The following is an 18,402-nucleotide window of genomic DNA, read 5'->3' on the forward strand; positions in this document are numbered from 1 at the left end:
ACGGTAGTGATAACAGTTTAGTGATGGTAATAGTAGTCGTAGTAATGATGATTGTAGTTGTAGTACTGATATAAAGAAGAAGATGACCGTTATTTAGTTATAAATTAGTTATAGTTTCATTTCTACTATTGACTGTTACCATTTTATTGTTATTAATTTTGTATTTAATTTTGTATTATTATTTACTACCATTTTATATTATTATTTGCTATCATTTATAATTTTGTTACAATGTATATTGTATACATTGTTGCTTTGGCAATATTGACACAATGTTTTTCATGCCAATAAAGCAGCTTGAATTTGAACTTATATTTGCCCCGCCTTATATTTGCCCCGCCAAAAAAACTCCACATCCTTGGAGTGTGGGGTCAGAGCCAGGTTAGGAACTGCCAGATGCGTCATAATAACTGCCAGAAGTAAAGCCAAATTTGAAATGTAATATTTTTTTGTTGTCATTTAGCCACTCTTATCCAGAGCAATTAGGGTTAAGTGCCTTGCTTAAGGGCACATTGACAGATTTTTCACCTAGTCAGTTTGGGGATTCGAACCGGCTACCTTTCGGTTACTTAACCACTATGCTACCTGCATTGAATACATGGAGCAGGGTGGGAAAAAAAATCGCATTAAAATACAATTTAAATGTATTTTTGGAAGGGCTAAGGTCACCATTCATGTAATACATTAAATATATACAACAGACAGTATTGGGGAGCAATTTCATAGTATGCTTAGCTCTGTATGTTCCTAGGGGCCAGGGTCTGGCATAATTTTTCTCCTTGTCGGCTTATGGATTCAAACTAGCAACTTTCCGGTTACTGGCCTGAGTAACGCTCCAATTGCTAGGCTATCTGTTACTCTAAATGTCAACAATTACACTGAATTTGACAGATTCAGCCTTTGTGATGTCATCAATTATACTGAATTTTACAGATGTATCCTTTGTGATGTCAAAAATTACAGTTACTTGGAATGTTTAGCAAATTATACAATTTCTGTGTGTTTCTTAGGTGTCTGGTGAAATGGCTGGAGGTGCGCTGTGTGTGCCCCATGTGCAACAAAACCATTGCAGGACCCCCAGAACAGCGCAACAGCATAGGAACACTACTGGACGAACTGGTGTAACCTAACAACAAGCACGGCGTGGGCACTGTGAGCTGGTGTAACCTAGCAACCAACAGAAAGTGAACGCTATTGTCTGGTGTATCCTAGAAACCGCCCACAGATGACTGTGAAATGGTGTAACCTAGCTACCACCTGGAGAGGACTGTGAGAGCTGCTGTTACCTAGCAACCAACACAGAGCTGCATACTTGAGTCTACACCACACACCACAGACAGTCTCCAGCTACCCACACTTCACCCCGTCACTCTCTCTTTGTCTCTGACTGTCTCACTCTTTTTCTCTCCCCCATTTTCTCTCACTAGCCTTCTCTGTCCTTTCTGTCACGCTCTCTATTTCTGTCTTTCTTCTGTTGTCTCTTTGATCTCTCTCTCTCTCTCTCTCTGATACTCATTTTCTCACCTTCTCTCTTTTCCTCTATTTCTGTCTTTCTTCTGTTGTCTCTTTGATCTCTCTCTCTCTCTCTCTCTCTGATACTCATTTTCTCACCTTCTCTCTTTTCCTCTATTTCTGTCTTTCTTCTGTTGTCTCTTTGATCTCTCTCTCTCTCTCTCTCTCTGATACTCATTTTCTCACCTTCTCTCTTTTCCTCTATTTCTGTCTTTCTTCTGTTGTCTCTTTGATCTCTCTCTCTCTCTCTCTCTCTGATACTCATTTTCTCACCTTCTCTCTTTTCCTCTATTTCTGTCTTTCTTCTGTTGTCTCTTTGATCTCTCTCTCTCTCTCTCTCTCTGACACTCATTTTCTCACCTTCTCTCTTTCCCTCTCTTTCTGTCTTTTACTTCCTCAGAGGTGAGTTCTAGTTCCAAAGTCAGCAAGAGGGAAGAGCTCCAGACAGTTGGAGAGTGTAGGAGCAGGCAGTTGATTTGAATGTGTAAAGACAAGAGTGGAACTATAAGAACCATGGTGTTGAGAAAATACAAAGTGATGTTCTATGGGCATGTGTGTGTTGTGTGTGTGTGTTGTCGCACAGAGGAGTCTGTTTGGGTTTGTCACTTGTTGTATTTCTTTTTTTGTTTATAACATGTTTGTTTTCTATTATTGTACATGGACCAAGGCAATGTGAGTGACGTGCATCACCCTCTCACCACAACATTTTTGTTCTTGGCTGAAAGGTGTTAGTTTTTGATGTATTGCACTCTGACACTCTGTGTTTTATATACCTCCTGCCAACCGATGTGTGTATCGCACTGCACAGGTGGTTTAATAAAACATGCTCACATGTTTTATAACCTTGCCTGACACCTGAAGACTCGTTTTAGCTCCCAACATTATTGCCCAGGCTTTAGCTCAGTAGACTATTGTGGTTCTGAAATGTGGAGACAGCCTGAATTTGATACCTAGCCTGAATTTGATACCTAGCCAATCACATTAATAGATTGAGGTATCTAAGAACTCAAAGGCAATGCACCTGCTGTTTTCTGCCGTATTACTGGTGCAGTATACCTGTGACATTACTTTTATAAAGCAAAGGGTTCTTCGCAAGTTACAGTAGTTTAGAGGTTCAATGTTGTGTGATTATATCTCAAGAACAACTCCATCTGATGGAATACAGCATATGTCATTTTTCTCCGTTTGTAATTCTCTCACTCTTTGAAGAATATGCTTTAAAAAAAATTTACGTGATGTTTAATGGCTCCTTTATGGCTCCAGTCGAACACATACCAAGTAAGCACTGCTTAAATTGAGCACTACTCCTCCCTATGCAACTGGGTCCTGGAGTTCCTGACTGGCCGCCCCCAGGTGGAGAAGGTGGGCAACATTACCTCCTCGACACTGACTCTCAACACAGGGGCCCAAGGGTGCGTCCTCAGTCCCCTCCTGTATACCAACGACTGCTTGGCCTCAGACAGTTCCAACTCCATCATCAAGTGTACTGACGACATGACAGTAGTAGGCCTGATCAACAACAACGACCCCTACAGGGAGGAGATAGGCATGCTGACGGCATGGTGCCAGATTAACAACCCCTCCCTCTGCGTTAGCGAAAGAAAGAAGCTGATTTTGGACTTCAGGAGGAACCAGGCAGTCCTCATCAATGGGGCTGCCGTGGAGACAGTCAATAACTTAAAATTCCTTGGGATTCACATCTCAGAGAAGCTGAAATGATCTAACCACATGGACAAAGTAGAGAAGAAGGCACTACAGTAACTCTTCAACCTCAGGATGCTGAGGAAATTCAGCCTGTCCTCGAGGGCCCTCACAGTGTTCTACAGAAGCACCATCGAGAGCATATTGTTGGGCTGCATCACAGCCTGGTACGGCAACTCCACCGCCGCAGACCGCAAGGCTCTTCAGAGGGTGTACATGCAGCCAAATGCACCATGGGGTGCACACTGCCCTACAGGACACCTACAACACCAGGTGTCGCAGGAAGTCAAGAAGATCATCAGGGACTCCAGACACCAAACCATGACCTGTTCTCCCCGCGTCAATCACTCAGACATGGCAGTACAGAAGCATCATGGCAAAAACTGAAAGACTGGCCAATAGTTTCTGCCCTCAGACCATCAGGCTGCTGAATAGCCACCACTAGTCAGCTACCAGCCCCCCACAGACTTTTATTCTGCCCCCTCACCAATGGCATTTTATCACTGTTGCTGTTGTTAATATGTATATTTTAAATTGTATTAAAATGTTGATTGTTTTTATTGTGCTCAATGGTCATGCTGCTGCTCCCCCTATGGTCATTCCACCCCAGCCCCTCAACAGTCTTTACTCTACCTCCACCCCAATGGACATTTATTTATTCCTCACTGCTACACTTATTATGATGTGTATATAGTGCTATTTATACTGTTGTTATTTCTATTTCATTATTTTATTTCAAAAGTCCTGCATGTTAATGCTGAAAGACTTTCACTGTACCCTGCAATCCCACCTGCAAACCCACCTACAACCCTGTACATGTAACTATTAAACACCCTGAATCTGAATCTCTACCACTCCTCTGGTCTCTGTATTTTATCTGTAGTGGGGAAATTCAGAAAGTATTCAGACCCCTATCCCTTTTTTCACATTTTGTTACGTTACAGCCTTATCCTAAAATGGATTAAATTACATTCTTACTCATCAATCTACACACAATGCCCCATAATGACAAAGTGAAAACAGTTTTTATTTTATTTTAGCAAATGTATTAAAAATAAGAAACAGAGAGGTGAATCCAGGCCCTGCAGTGCCTAGCTCCACTTCTATTCCCCAGGCGCTCTCTTTTGATGACTTCTGTAACCGTAAAAGCCTTGGTTTCATGCATGTTAACATTAGAAGCCTCCTCCCTAAGTTTGTTTTATTCACTGCTTTAGCACACTCTGCCAACCCGGATGTTCTAGCCGTGTCTGGATCCTGGCTTCGGAAGACCACCAAAAATTCTGAAAATTTAATCCCTAACTACAAAATTTTCAGACAAGATAGAACTGCCAAAAGGGGCGGTGTTGCAATCTACTGCAAATATAGCCTGCAGAGTTCTGTCTTACTATCCAGGTCTGTACCCAAACAATTTGAACTTCTATTTTTTAAAATCCACCTCTCTAAAAACAAGTCTCTCACCGTTGCCGTCTGCTACAGACCACCCTCTGCGCCCAGCTGTGCTCTGGACACCATATGTGAACTGATTGCCCCCCATCTATCTTCAGAGCTCGTGCTGCTAGGCGACCTAAACTGGAACATGCTTAACACCCCAGCCATCCTTCAATCTAAGCTTGATGAAACACTTCAGCGAGCAGGCCTTTCCAATCAACTTGGCCGGGGTATCCTGGAAGGATATTGATCTCATCCCGTCAGTAGAGGATGCCTGGTTATCTTAAATAAGCATGCCCCATTCAAGAAATGTAGAACCAGGAACAGATATAGCCCTTGGTTCTCTACAGACCCGACTGCCCTTAACCAACACAAAAACATCCTATGGCGTTCTGCATTAGCATAGAACAGCCCCCGTGATATGCAACTTTTCAGGGAAGCTAGAAACCAATATACACAGGCAGTTAGAAAAGCCAAGGCTAGCTTTTTCAAGCAGGAATTTGCTTCCTGCAACACAAACTCAAAAAAGTTCTGGGACACTGTAAAGTCCATGGAAAATAAGAACACCTCCTCCCAGCTGCCCACTGCACTGAAGATAGGAAACACTGTCACCACTGATAAATCCACTATAATTGAGAAGTTCGATAAGCATTTTTCTACGGCTGGCCATGCTTTCCACCTGGCTACCCCTACCCTGGTCAACAGCACTGCACCCCACACAGCAACTCGCCCAAGCCTTCCCCATTTCTCCTTCTCCCAAATCCAGTCAGCAAAATCAGGACCCCTACAAATCAGCCGGGCTAGACAATCCGGACCCTTTCTTGCCACCCCTATTACTAGCCTGTTCAACCTCTCTTTCGTGTTGTCTGAGATTCCCAAAGATTGGAAAGCAGATGCGGTCATCCCCCTCTTCAAAGGGGGGGACATTCTTGACCCAAACTGCTACAGACCTATATCTATCCTACCCTGTCTTTCTAAGGTCTTCGAAAGCCAAGTCAACAAACAGATTACCGGCAATTTCGAATCCCACCATACCTTCTCCGCTATGCAATCTGGTTTCAGAGCTGGTCATGGGTGCACCTCAGCCACGCTCAAGGTCCTAAACGATATCTTAACCGCCATCGATAAGAAACAATACTGTGCAGCCGTATTCATTTACCTGACCAAGGCTTTCGACTCTGTCAATCACCACATCCTCATCGGCAGACTCTACAGCCTTGGTTTCTCAAATGATTGCCTCGCCTGGTTCACCAACTACTTCTCTGATAGAGTTCAGTGTGTCAAATCGGAGGGTCTGTTGTCCGGGCTTCTGGCACTCTCTATGGGGGTGCCACAGGTTTCAATTCTTGGACCGACTCTCTTCTCTGTATACATCAATGATGTCACTCTTGCTGCTGGTAAGTCTCTGATCCACCTCTACGCAGACGACACCATTCTGTATACTTCTGTCCATTCTTTGGACACTGAGTTAACAACCCTCCAGACGAGCTTCAATGCCATACAACTCTCCTTCTGTGGCCTCCAATTACTCTTAAATACAAGTAAAACTAAATGCATGCTCTTCAACCGATCGCTGCCTGCACCTGCCCGCCTGTCCAACATCACTAGTCTGGACGGCTCTGACTTAGAATACGTGGACAACTAAAAAATACCTAGGTGTCTGGTTAGACTGTGAACTCTCCTTTCAGACTCACATCAAACATCTCCAATCCAAAGTTAAATCTAGAATTGGCTTCATATTTCGCAACAAAGCGTCCTTCACTCATGCTGCCAAACATACACTCGTAAAACTGACCATCTTACCAATCCTCGACTTCGGCGATGTCATTTACAAAATAGCCTCCAATACCCTACTCAATAAATAGAATGTAGTCTATCACAGTGCCATCTGTTTTGTCACCAAAGCCCCATATACTACCCACCACTGCGACCTGTACGCTCTTGTTGGTTGGCCCTCGCTTCATACTTGTCGCCAAACCACTGGCTCCAGGTCATCTACAAGACCCTGCTAGGTAAAGTCCCCCCTTATCTTAGCTCGCTGGTCACCATAGCAGCACCCACCTGTAGCACGCGCTCCAGCAGGTATATCTCTGGTCACCCCCAAAACCAATTATTCCTTTGGCCGCCTCTCCTTCCAGTTCTCTGCTGCCAATGACTGAAACAAACTACAAACATCTCTGAAACTGGAAACACTTATCTCCCTCACTAGCTTTAAGCACCAGCTGTCAGAGCAGCTCACAGATTACTGCACCTGTACATAGCCCATCTATAATTTAGCCCAAACAACTACCTCTTTCCCTACTGTATTTATTTATTTATTTTGCTCCTTTGCACCCCATTATTTCTATCTCTACTTTGCACATTCTTCCACTGCAAATCAACCATTCCAGTGTTTTACTTGCTATATTGTATTTACTTCGCCACCATGGCCTTTTTTTGCCTTTACCTCCCTTATCTCACCTCACTTGCTTACATTGTATATAGACTTGTTTATACTGTATTATTGACTTTTACTCCATGTGTAACTCTGTGTCGTTGTATGTGTCGAACTGCTTTGCTTTATCTTGGTCAGAACTTGTTCTCAACTTGCCTACCTGGTTAAATAAAGGTGAGATAAAAAAATACAAAATAAAATAAATGTCTTTACATAAGTATTCAGACCCTTTGCTATGAGACTCGAAATTGAGCTCAGGTGCATCCTGTTTCCATTGATCATCCTTGAGATGTTTATACAACTTGACTGAAGTCCACCTGTGGTAAATTAAATTGATTGGACATGATTTGTAAAGGCATACACCTGTCTATATAAGGTCCCACAGTTGACAGTGCATGTCAGAGCAAAAACCAAGTTCAAAGGATTTGTCCTAGAAGTCCGAGACAGGATTGTGTCAAGGCACAGATCTGGGGAAGGGTACCAAAAAAATGTCTGTAGCATTGAAGATTCTTTCTATTTATTTAACTAGGCAAGTCAGTTAAGAACAAATTCTAATTTACAATGACAGCCTATCCCAGACGATGCTGGGACAATTGTGCACCAACCTATAGGACTCCCAAGCATAGCCGGTTGTTATACTGCCTGGGATTGAACCCAGGTCTGTAGTGACACCTCTATCACTGTGATGTAGTGCCTTAGAGAGCTGTAACACTCATTGGCCTCCATCGTTCTTTAAAAAAATTTTTTAGCCCATTTTCTCCTCAATTTCATGGTACCAAATTGGTAGTTACAGTCTTGTCTCATTGCTGCAACTCCCATACAGGCTGTGGAGAGGCAAAGCTTGAGAGACGTGCATCCTCCAAAACACAACCCAACCCAACCCAACCCAACCCAACCCACACTGCTTCTTGACACAATGCCCTCTTAACCCAAAAGCCAGCCGCACGGCGAAAACACTGTGCACCTGGCGACTATGTCAGCGTGCACTGCACCCGGCCCATCACAGGAGTCGCTAGTGCATAATGGGACAAGGCCATCCCAGCAGGACAAATCCTCCCCTAACGACGCTGGGCCAATTGTGCGCCACCCCATGGGTCTCCCGGTTGTGGCTGGCTGCGTCAGAGCCTGGACTTGAACCCAGAATCTCTGGTGGCACAGCTAGCACTGTGATGCAGTGCCTTAGACTGCTGTGCCACTCGGGAGGCCCTCCATCATTCTTAAATGGAAGAAGTTTGGAACCACCAATACTCTTCCTTGAGCTGTCTGACCGGCCAAACCGAGCTATCGGGGGAGAAGGGCCTTGGTCAGGGAGGTGACCAAGATCCCAATGGTCACTGACACAGTTCCTCTGTGGAGATGAGAGAACCTTCCAGAATGACAACCATCTCTGCAGCACTCCAGCAATCAGGGCTTTATGGTAGAGTGGCCAGACGGAAGCCACTCCTCAGTAAAAGGCACATGACAGCCCGCTTGGAGTTTGCCAAAAGGCACCTAAAGGACTCTCAGGCCATGAGAAACAAGATTCTTAGGTCTGATGAAGCCAAGATTGAACTCTTTGGCCTGAATGCCAAGTGTCACGTGTGGAGGAAGCCTGGTACCATCCCTACGATGAAGCATGGTGGTGGCAGCATCATGGTGTGGGGATGTTTTTCAGCGGCAGGGACTGGAAGACTAGTCAGGAACAGGATAATTTATTTTGAATAAATTTGCAAAATGTAAAAACTGTTTTTGCTTTGTCATTATAGCCTATTGTATGTAGATTGATGAGGTGGGAAAAAATGTAATACATTTTAGAATAAGGCTGTAACGTAACAAAATGTGGAAAAAGTCAAGGGGTCTGAGTACTTTCCGAATGCACTGTATGTAACGTTTGCCTGTGCCATGGGGGTACATCCCAGTACTGACCATGGGATAAAGATAACTACTGGAGAACTACTGTGTAGCACCACCTACAGCTCCTGTAATGTGCCTGAGGTTTGTAGAGACTTTTGGTTTTCCTACACCAGACACATTGCACGTTTTTAAATCACTCAGCGTACACAAATGTGACTTGAATAAATGGAGGGGTTTACCCTTCTTCTTAGTTTACTACTTTACAAGTTGTTTATTTCTTGACTACGTTGTCTAGTGTGTCTGTGCTTGTGTGTGCATGCTGAGCATGACAGTGTCTCTGGCGCCACCGTCTGGTACAAGATAAGAGTAGCATCTGAAGTGTTATTTCTGTAAAGGATACTCGTGGAGACATGCAATTCTGCTGCTTCCTCAGTCTACATCTAATATATGAATTTGATTATCTCCTTATCTCAACAAAAACTGTTCAATGGTCTTATATTATGAAAATTAAACTCCCTTTATGTCACTCTTGGACAAATATGTTTCATCCTTCATTCAATCCTACAGCTACCAATGATCTAGTAAGTAATTAGGATAGCGTGCATGTGTCAAATCATCATAAAGCTTCTAAAGCCAGTTCCCACTCATACTACTAGTTTGATTTCACTGTCAAAGAGACTGAAACTTTTAAAAGGGGGGATTTCAAGAAGAGGATTAGGAGTTTGAGATTGGAGCTCAGGTTGTGTCCCAATAGTCTTTATAATCCTATCTCCTTCTCCTTTCCTAATATAGTTTCCTTTAGTACCACTATTAGGTTAACGAACTGGTAGGAAAGGAAGTTACTTCATACTACTGATACAACCCCACACTAACAAACACTGCTCTCATGGTGAGAATGAGGGAGGTGAGGGAGTGGTGGGGGAGGAAGAGGAAGGCTGAGACAGAGGGTGCACTCAGCAGCAGTGAGCTCAGCCAAAGAGGGCCATTTCAGCTCTCTCTGTGTCCCCCCTCTCTCTTTTTCGCTCTCTCTTTCTCTCTCTCTTGCTCTCGTTCTCTCTCGCTCTCAGGCGTCCTAATGAGAGAGAGAGAGCTCTGTCGTGGGATAATATGAAGGAAGTGCAGAGCTCTGTGCAGTAAGTTTGCTAACTCTTAAAAGAGATGCATGGCGATTATTAAATCATGTTGGATCTGTCTTATCTCTGCTATGTTGCATGCCGAAGGAGGTAGAGCAGTTGGTGAGTAAACATAGTTTTATATTGAATAAGAAGTGTTTAGTTATTGAGGGCATGTGGATTGCAGACTTGTTTGTCTGTTTCTCTGAGTAAAATCAGAAAGTTAATGTCAAACTGTGAATCAGAGAGAGAGATATGTTAGTTAAATATGAATCTTAGTATCAGTTTACTGATACGTGCGTAGATATGATATTTCAGTGAAGATCCCTTCATCGGATAAAGATCTGTATCTTCATTAAAAGCATGTATTTTCAACTCTGGTAGCTGTCCTGCAACATGACCAAAGTCCATGTCACTATATTTAGAATTTGTTATAATGATGGGTCAATGTTTCATTGCAAAGCTCAGTTTGACAAGATTGCTAGCATAAGCATAATAACTGGAGTAAAAAATACATCTGAAATGCAGTGCACTACAGAGTATCAGTATAAAAATAACATCGTTTTTACACATTTCTGACAAAAACTGACACACACACACACACACACACACACACATTAGCAGGCTGTATAATATCCTATAGTGTGGACTGGATCTAGGATCTTAATTTGAGCCAGTTTTCTAAAGCAGGAAAATAATCCTAGAGCAACAGGAAATGTAAATTATTATGTGGATTATAATTAATGGACATTTTTGTAGGAGTTAACACATTTTTGGTAAGGGAAAATCAAGTCTGAAATTTCAAAGTGCATATTACAAACTTCAGAAGCCTTTTTAAACCTCAAATGCAATGCACTCTTTACATGTATCCTGCAACAGGGTGATCAAATTAAGATGTTAGGCTGTCTGTATCCTTTCTGAGGAACACACACACACGGGTGTGTACTGCAGGCTATGTGTATCCTCTCTGACAGTTCGAGTGGACCTGGAAACATAAGCAGCTCTTTCATAAGTTCAACCTCTACCTGGTCTATAAAGGGCTAACTGTGCTGAGAGTTAACGTTGACTAACAAAACACACCTACACACATACACACAGATATAGAGAGAGGTTTGTGTCCTGCATTTTCTTCTACAGCGCTGTGGTTCTGCAAGACTATGTAAGTTCAGGTGTTTCTCTGTATGTCTTATATTAGTCCAGTCCGACACACACACACACACACGCACACGCAAACGCACACGCACACGCACACGAGTGCGACACGATCACATCTGCCTCTTTTAATTTGTGTGAATAGTTGAGATCAGATTTCCTAAATTACACAAATTTTTTAGCTGAATTCCTGGTGATTTTACAGTGTTTTTTGGAAGAACTATAATGCCCCACCACCCCCAGATATATATTATTATTTTTTACTAAAAACGTTCGGCCCAAAAAAAACACTTGTGGGCCAGTTGCCTTTTGCCGACCACTGCTCTAAATCGAATCATCGTCTTTTCTGATACTGTAACGTAAATATAATAATCTGCTTCTTTCATTTGGAACAGTATGTCATTCATCCGCAGTCCACACATTGTCAGTCATACAGCTGTCCTACTGAATGTAGGAGCCTAACAGGAACCTGACTTTTGCTTGGATATGTACTGTCCCGTAGCCTGATTCTGTAATCAGGATTCAGGTTTTACTACAGTGTGTTTGTTAAAGCTGGAATTTACTATTAGAAACTTAATACATTTATTTTCCATTTCAGGCAAGGAAGAATGCCCTTTAACCTTTAATATGGCATGAATATGCTGTGATGGACTTCATCTATCGGTGGAATGAGTGTCGTGGGACATTAAGACCATTCTGTCATGGGGGACTTGAGAGATGAGTGTGGGCAGTGAAGACGACAGGAAGGATGACCTCTATAAGCTGAAAGCCCCTACCGTGCTCCAGAGATGTGCTGTGTAAACGCTAATGTGCTCTGAATCCACAATGCTCCGGAGGTGGCTGTTAGCTCTGGTGGCCCGTGTTGGGGTCATAGCACTAATGGTGTGCTGCTGCCTGTCTCTACTCTACCTGCTGGCCTGCAAACCCCAGAGCAGCTACAGCCATGAACAGGCCCAGGTCTGGGCTGGAGGAGCCACCAGTAAAGAGGGTTACCTGGCGCTACTGCAGGAGAGCGAGGACACACACAGACACTATATTAACAGTCTCAGTAAGCAGATAGCTCAGCTCAAAGAGGCTCTCCAGATGAGGACCCAGCAGCTACAGGAGTCTCTGGAAAAGGCCAGGGCCAAAGGGGTTCTACCTATGGGGCTGGAGGGCCTGCATAGGCCCCAGACACACACCGACCTCCAGGTGTGTGTGTGTGTGTGTGTGTGTGTGTGTTATTGCATGAGTGTGTGCATGTGCGTGTGTGTGTGTGTGTGCATCTTTATCAATCAGTATGTTAACTCTTCCGGCAGGAGTTCTTCAAGGCCCAATTGAGCCGGGCTGAGGTCCAGTCTGGTGAGAAGTTGCCCAGCGAGTACGCCGTGATTCCCTACGAAAGCTTCACCCTGCACAGGTCAGTCAAGTGACCTTTGACCTTATTTATTTCAAAGGCCTTATAATTAGACCCCTGAGATTTACACTAACCACATGACCTGACCATGGAAACCTATTGACCATACTCAGAACCATAAGCACGTTTCCATGTTGAGGTACAGTATAAATGCAGTGCTACTCAGGATGGTTATTTTCCAGGGTGTACCAGCTCGAGATGGGTCTGACCCGTCATCCAGAGGAGAGGCCTGTGAGGAAGGACCGGAGAGACGAGCTGACAGGCACGCTAGAGATAGCCCTGCAGGTCCTCAACGGACCCCGGAGACACGGGGAGCGCCGCCGACGCTCCTATTCACCATCGGACTTCATAGAGGGTGAGCGTGTTGGGCCCAGCTAAGTGTACTTTGCCCTCCTGTTATCTAGGTGGAATTTTAATATGAAAAAGGAGGAATTTTTCAACAAATTGCTTACAAGTATGAAATCCTCTCATATCTCCAGAGGGCCATGAAGACAATTTGCAATTGGTTAAATGATTTGTACTTGCTGATGTTTGTCTGTTGTCCACCTGTCCGTCCGTCCATCCGTCTGTCTGTCTGTCTGTCTGTATGTCTGTCTGTCCATCCGTCCGTCGGTCCGTCGGTCCGTCCGTCGGTCCGTCCGTCCATCCCTAACAGGGCTGACTCGTACAGAGCGTGACAAGGGGACAGTGTATGAGCTGATGTTTAAGGGCGAGAGGCCGCAGGACTTCAGACAGCTGGTGTTCTTCAGACCCTTCGGCCCGGTGGTCAGGGTGAAGAATGAGAGGGTGGACACACGCCACATGCTCATCAACATCATAGTACCACTGTCCAGGAGGGCTGACACATTCAGACAGTTCATCAACAACTTCAGGTTCGAACAAAAAGAAACGACATGGCCCACAATCTCAGGCGGTTTTGGAAGTAAAGATAACAATTTACGTTGTATATACAGAGTTTTTCTCTCAGCATCAACAATTGTAATGTCAGGTGTTTATGACCATCAAGTTCTTGAAACATTCTGTTTTGACTGACCATCATGTCTTAAAGTAATGATGGACTGTCGTTTCTCTTTGCTTATTTGACGTTGTCACAACACAACTGATTGGCTCAAACGCATTAACAAAAGAAATTACACAAATTAAGTTTAAAAAAGCACACCTGCTAATTTAAATGCATTCCAAGTGACTACCTGGTTGAGAGAATGCCAAGAGTGTGCAAAGCTGTCATCAAGGCAAAGGGTGGTTACTTTGAAGAATCTCAAATATAAAATATGTTTTTATTGGTTTAACACTTTTTTGGTTACTACATGATTCCATATGTTATTTCATAGTTTCGATGGCTTCACTATTATTCTACAATGTAGAGAATAGTAAAAATAAAGAAAAACCCTTGAATGAGTAGGTGTGTCCGAACTTTTGACTGGTACTGTATGTATGCTGGAACATGGGTAACATTGTAGGATGCAGCCCATCTGTTTAGGGCAGGGGTGTCAAACTCATTCCATGGAGAGCCTAGTGTCAGCAGGTTTTGAGGTTTTCCTTTCAATTAAAACCTAGACAACCAGGTGAGGGGAATTCCTTACTAAATAGTGACCTTAATTCATCAATCAAGTTCAAGGGAGGTGCGAAAACCCGCAGACACTCGGCTCCCCATGGAATAAGTTTGACACCTGTGGTCTAGGTTGACTATAACACGGAACCCAAACTGGCTGCGCGCCTGCGCCATCGTGCATAAATTTATTTTGTCCCCCTACACCAAACGCGATCACGATACGCAGGTTAAAATATCAAAACAAACTCTGAACCAATTACATTCATTTGGGGACAGGTCGAAAAGCATTAAACATTTATGGCAATTTAGCTAGTTAGCTTGCTAGTTAGCTAGCTAATTTGTCCTATTTAGCTAGCTTGCTGTTGCTGGCTAATCTGTCCTGCGATATAAACATTGAGTTGTTATTTTACCTGAAATGCCCAAGGTCCTCTACTCCGACAATTAATCCACACATAAAATGGTCAACCGAATCGTTTCTAGTCATCTCTTTTCCTTCCAGGCCTTTTCTTCTCTTGACTTTATATTGCGATTGGCAACTTTCATAAGGTGCATTACCGCCACTGACCTCGTTCGTCTTCAGTCACCAACGTGGGTATAACCAATGAGGAGATGGCACGTGCGTACCTGCTTCTACAAACCAATGAGGAGATGGGAGAGGCAGGACTTGCAGCGCGATCTGCGTCAGAAATAGAACTGATTTCTATTTTAGCCGTTGGCAACGCAGATGTTCGTTGGCGTGCGTGAACAGTGTGGGTGCAATAATTGAATAACATGGATTTCTAAATGTATTTTGCAACGCTCACGCACACGACGCGAGCGGTGTGGTCAGCCTGTAACTGCCATCTTGCTGTTTCAGAAAGGTGTGCATCCAGCAGGAAGGGAAGACCCACCTCACTGTGGTCTACTTTGGCAGGGACCAGATTGATGAGGTCAAAGCCATCATAGATCAGACATCCAGGTAATACACTCTTCTCAGCTATACCATGTTTGTAAGTAATTACAAGTTCAAATATAAAGCAAGCTTACTCCATCAAACAGGGCTCAAAGGTCAGAAAATCTTAATCTTAAATTTCAGCTCCACGGTGTACAGTCCAACAGCATATTGCCTTCAAATGAATGCATTGCTCCTCTGCAATTCCTAATTAGGGATGAGTCCGTGCTGCATTGCGGTCGTTGGTGGATAGCAGATAGTGTAGATATAACTCCAATGAGATATACAGTAACTGTTAATGTTCTTTAATCAGCACATCTTTTCAAGCATTAGGAGCCAGGGGAGTTCTGCAGAGCTAGGAGACTGTAAGGAGAGAAGTTAGAGTAATCTCCTGATTGTAGCAGATCCATACATATACAGATACAGGATAACCAACAGGACTGGAATGATAAGGGCAGAAGTTGTTTGACCACAGACAGGGCTTATTGTATGTTAATATGTGGAAGTGTGTTTAAGTTAAACCACCCATATTTTGATTTGATCACATTTCCAAATTTTCTTATGACCCACTCAAATGATTAAACTCAGTTTCTAGCCACAACTGTGTTTGTTTAGATTTGACCTAAGGCTTGAGGACCTCCAGTTGGGTTGATGACCTTTTCTCATTAAACACTGATTTAGATGACCTCAGCAAAACTTTCCCTTCCCCAGGGAAACCCAGTTCCGAAACTTCACGCTGATCCAACTGAATGAGGAATTCTCTCGTGGGCGGGGCTTAGAGGTGGGCGCACGGGCCTGGAGGCGGAGCCACAACGTGCTCCTCTTCTTTTGCGATGTCGACATCCACTTTACCCTAGACTTCCTCACATCCTGCAGACTCAATGCAGAGCCTGGTGAGGAGCGGGAGCTATGAACTATCTATCAATCTGTCGGTGTGTCAAGTGTGTCTGTCTGTCAATGGAAGTTTTAATGGAAGATGCATGTCTTTGTTTTTCAAATTTTAGGTAAGAAAGTGTTCTACCCAGTTCTCTTCAGTCAGTACAATCCATCTCTTATCGACAATAACCAGAGTCCCTTCCCTTCTATTCAACAACAACTGGTGAGTCTTTCTTGCCGTTGCACCTGTGTGTGGAAATAGGAAAAAGGTATTATACATTACATAGTGTTTTTTTATGATACTTTTACTTTGTGTCTTTCTGCAACAGGTGATAATGAAGGATGCTGGATTCTGGAGAGATTTTGGGTTTGGCATGACTTGCCAGTATAGGTCTGATTTCATCAACATAGGTAATTAAACGATATGTTTCTTCATTGATTGACTGACTGACTGACTGATTGTTAATTTGATTGATTGAGTTTGTCAATTTATATCTCTGATCTGCACAGGTGGGTTTGACCGGAACACCAAAGGCTGGGGTTTGGAGGATGTTCACCTATACAGAAAGTACCTGCACAGCAAGCTGATGGTGATTCGATCTCCATCTCGTAGCCTCTTCCACTTGTGGCATGAGAAGCAATGCGCGGACGAGCTGGAGCCAGACAAGTATAAGATGTGTATGCAGACCAAGGCCATGAGCGAGGCCTCTCACGGCCACCTGGGGGAGCTGTTCTTCACACAGGAGCTCCAGGAGCACATGGAGAGGCAGAAACTACTGAACGACTCAAGTCACTTGAGGTAGAGGTTGCCCCATAACCACAGATCTAAGATCAGAATACCCTACCCCTTATCCTAGCCTTAACCATTAGGAGGTTGAACTATATCTGACCCTGGACCTGTGGTCAGGGTTAGGAAATCAGAACGTCTGGAGAGGTTCTGTTGAGAGAACAATGATCTCATCACCCTACAGACTGAATTTAAGGACTGGGGAGGGCGTGTAGAGGGATGAGACATGAACTTTGTCAGGACAAGATTAAAATGTTATTGAATGAAACATTGATGTGATGTCATGTACGTCGTCATTGCCATTTTGCTGACGGATGATGGCCTAATGATCTGATGAGTCTGTTCTATGAGCATTAGGCTGAAAAGACGTTGCAAAGATGTCTTTCAACTTCTGGTGCTCACTGGGTGAAAGCAGGGAGGGCAGAAGAACCTTAACCCACTTTGTTGTATTGAGACTGTCAACCTGCTATGGAATCAATGAAAATAATATTTTTGTATAAATGAAGGGAAGGATGTTTTTGTATAACACTCTGTATTTATAACTGTATCTGAATATTTATTAGAATAATACAAGATCATAATGCCTCAACCAACCAACTGACTTGGAGCCCATTACCTGGATAGAAGGATCAAGAAGCCTAATTACAAGAATGTGGATTGCATGCACTATCATAGCGTTTCATATGATTTGGGAGTAGATGAGCAATTGCATGTACGTCAATATTTGTGTTCTTTCTGGTCTTGCATTGCCACATTGGGAGAGTCAATATTTCAAAACCATTTCTCTCTCTCTTTCTTCCCCCTTCCCCTCTGTGTGTGTGTGTGCGTGTGTGTGTGTGCGTGTGTGTGCGTGTGTGTGCGTGCGTGTGTGTGCGTGTCAGAGAGAGTCTATTTGTGCAGACATAGCTACAAGGTGTGGAGGCCTACAACTGCCAGTATTTCATGGTCAGGCATGTTTTGACACAGAACAGAAGAAACCCTTTGGTGGAACCTGTGTTTTAGAAGTGGGGTTGGACATAAATGTGTTCTTATTTTGCCTCGTTTTGTATCACATTCCAGTGGCAATTTTAACATGTAAATGTTTGTGGGGAAAACTACAAAACACAACACTAAACAGTACATTAATTGCACTTTAACGGTGACAAACGGTGCCCACAAACTGTTAGGGCCTACATAAAGCTGTCCCAACACAGTCCCAACACCTTACCACTGCTACATCTGGCTATCAGCGGAGCCTTATCTGGCAGCGAAACAGTTCATTCAGCCTCATTTACTGCCTTTAAAAAAAACATAGCTGATATGGCTGACTTGCTTAAGCAAATGTGGTTTCTACTGACAATTGAGATGTACAAACTATGGCGTAAGGGGACAACGAGCGGATAAGAGGCAATCCGTATTTTCAATTAAGACATTAATGAGCGAGTTAGGACAGACGTAGTCAATACAACTATTTGTTCAGCACTTTTGAAATGTACAGCGACATAATTCAGAACATGGGTCATTCTTACAGTGTTCTCCTGTACACCAAGTCAGAACCGTAGGATAAATAAATGAGACAAGAACTCAGCAAAAAAAGAAACGTCCCTTTTTCAGGACCCTGTCTTTCAAAGATAATTCATAAAAATCCAAATAACTTCACAGATCTTCATTGTAAAGGGTTTAAACACTGTTTCCCATGCTTGTTCAAT

At 43.4% G+C, this 18,402-nt stretch overlaps 2 protein-coding genes across 4 annotated transcripts in view; both read left to right on the top strand.

Moving 5' to 3' along the window:
- gghl (gamma-glutamyl hydrolase like) overlaps window positions 1-4,058 on the top strand; it is a 26,934-nt gene extending 22,876 nt beyond the window's left edge. The window contains exon 9 of one of the 2 annotated variants that reach the window (XM_090191086.1): window positions 1,011-4,052. In XM_090191086.1, the coding sequence (XP_090047212.1) occupies window positions 1,011-1,125 (115 nt within the window). In that variant the 3' untranslated portion in view covers window positions 1,126-4,052. Of the gene's footprint in view, window positions 1-1,010 lie in introns of both variants that reach the window. The other variant, XM_036936240.2, reaches the window with a different exon arrangement.
- Window positions 4,059-9,776: 5,718 nt separating this feature from the next.
- LOC110536326 (chondroitin sulfate N-acetylgalactosaminyltransferase 1) lies at window positions 9,777-17,491 on the top strand. 2 transcript variants are annotated; one of them, XM_021622060.3, is made up of 10 exons: window positions 9,777-10,143; window positions 11,771-12,363; window positions 12,471-12,571; window positions 12,751-12,923; window positions 13,224-13,440; window positions 14,977-15,078; window positions 15,763-15,944; window positions 16,056-16,150; window positions 16,257-16,338; window positions 16,438-17,491. In XM_021622060.3, the coding sequence occupies exons 2-10, from the start codon at window positions 11,980-11,982 to the stop codon at window positions 16,728-16,730; spliced, it is 1,629 nt and encodes a 542-aa protein (XP_021477735.3). In that variant the 5' UTR covers window positions 9,777-10,143; window positions 11,771-11,979; the 3' UTR covers window positions 16,731-17,491. The 2 variants fall into 2 exon arrangements, with proteins under 2 accessions (XP_021477735.3, XP_021477736.3); XM_021622061.3 differs by having other exon boundaries at window positions 9,825-10,041.
- Window positions 17,492-18,402: the final 911 nt, after the last annotated feature.

This window comes from Oncorhynchus mykiss, chromosome 11, assembly GCF_057628025.1.
Source record: "Oncorhynchus mykiss isolate SJ-2025 chromosome 11, ASM5762802v1, whole genome shotgun sequence".
Classification (NCBI taxonomy): Eukaryota; Metazoa; Chordata; class Actinopteri; order Salmoniformes; family Salmonidae; genus Oncorhynchus; species Oncorhynchus mykiss.

Bases quoted from the DNA above. Each gene is read 5' to 3' on its own strand.
- LOC110536326 (XM_021622060.3), top strand. From the start codon at position 11,980: ATGTGCTCTGAATCCACAATGCTCCGGAGGTGGCTGTTAGCTCTGGTG. The intron at 12,924-13,223 runs GTGAGCGTGTTG...CATCCCTAACAG, and splicing joins ACCATCGGACTTCATAGAGG to GGCTGACTCGTACAGAGCGT. The intron at 15,945-16,055 runs GTGAGGAGCGGG...TTCAAATTTTAG, and splicing joins CAGACTCAATGCAGAGCCTG to GTAAGAAAGTGTTCTACCCA.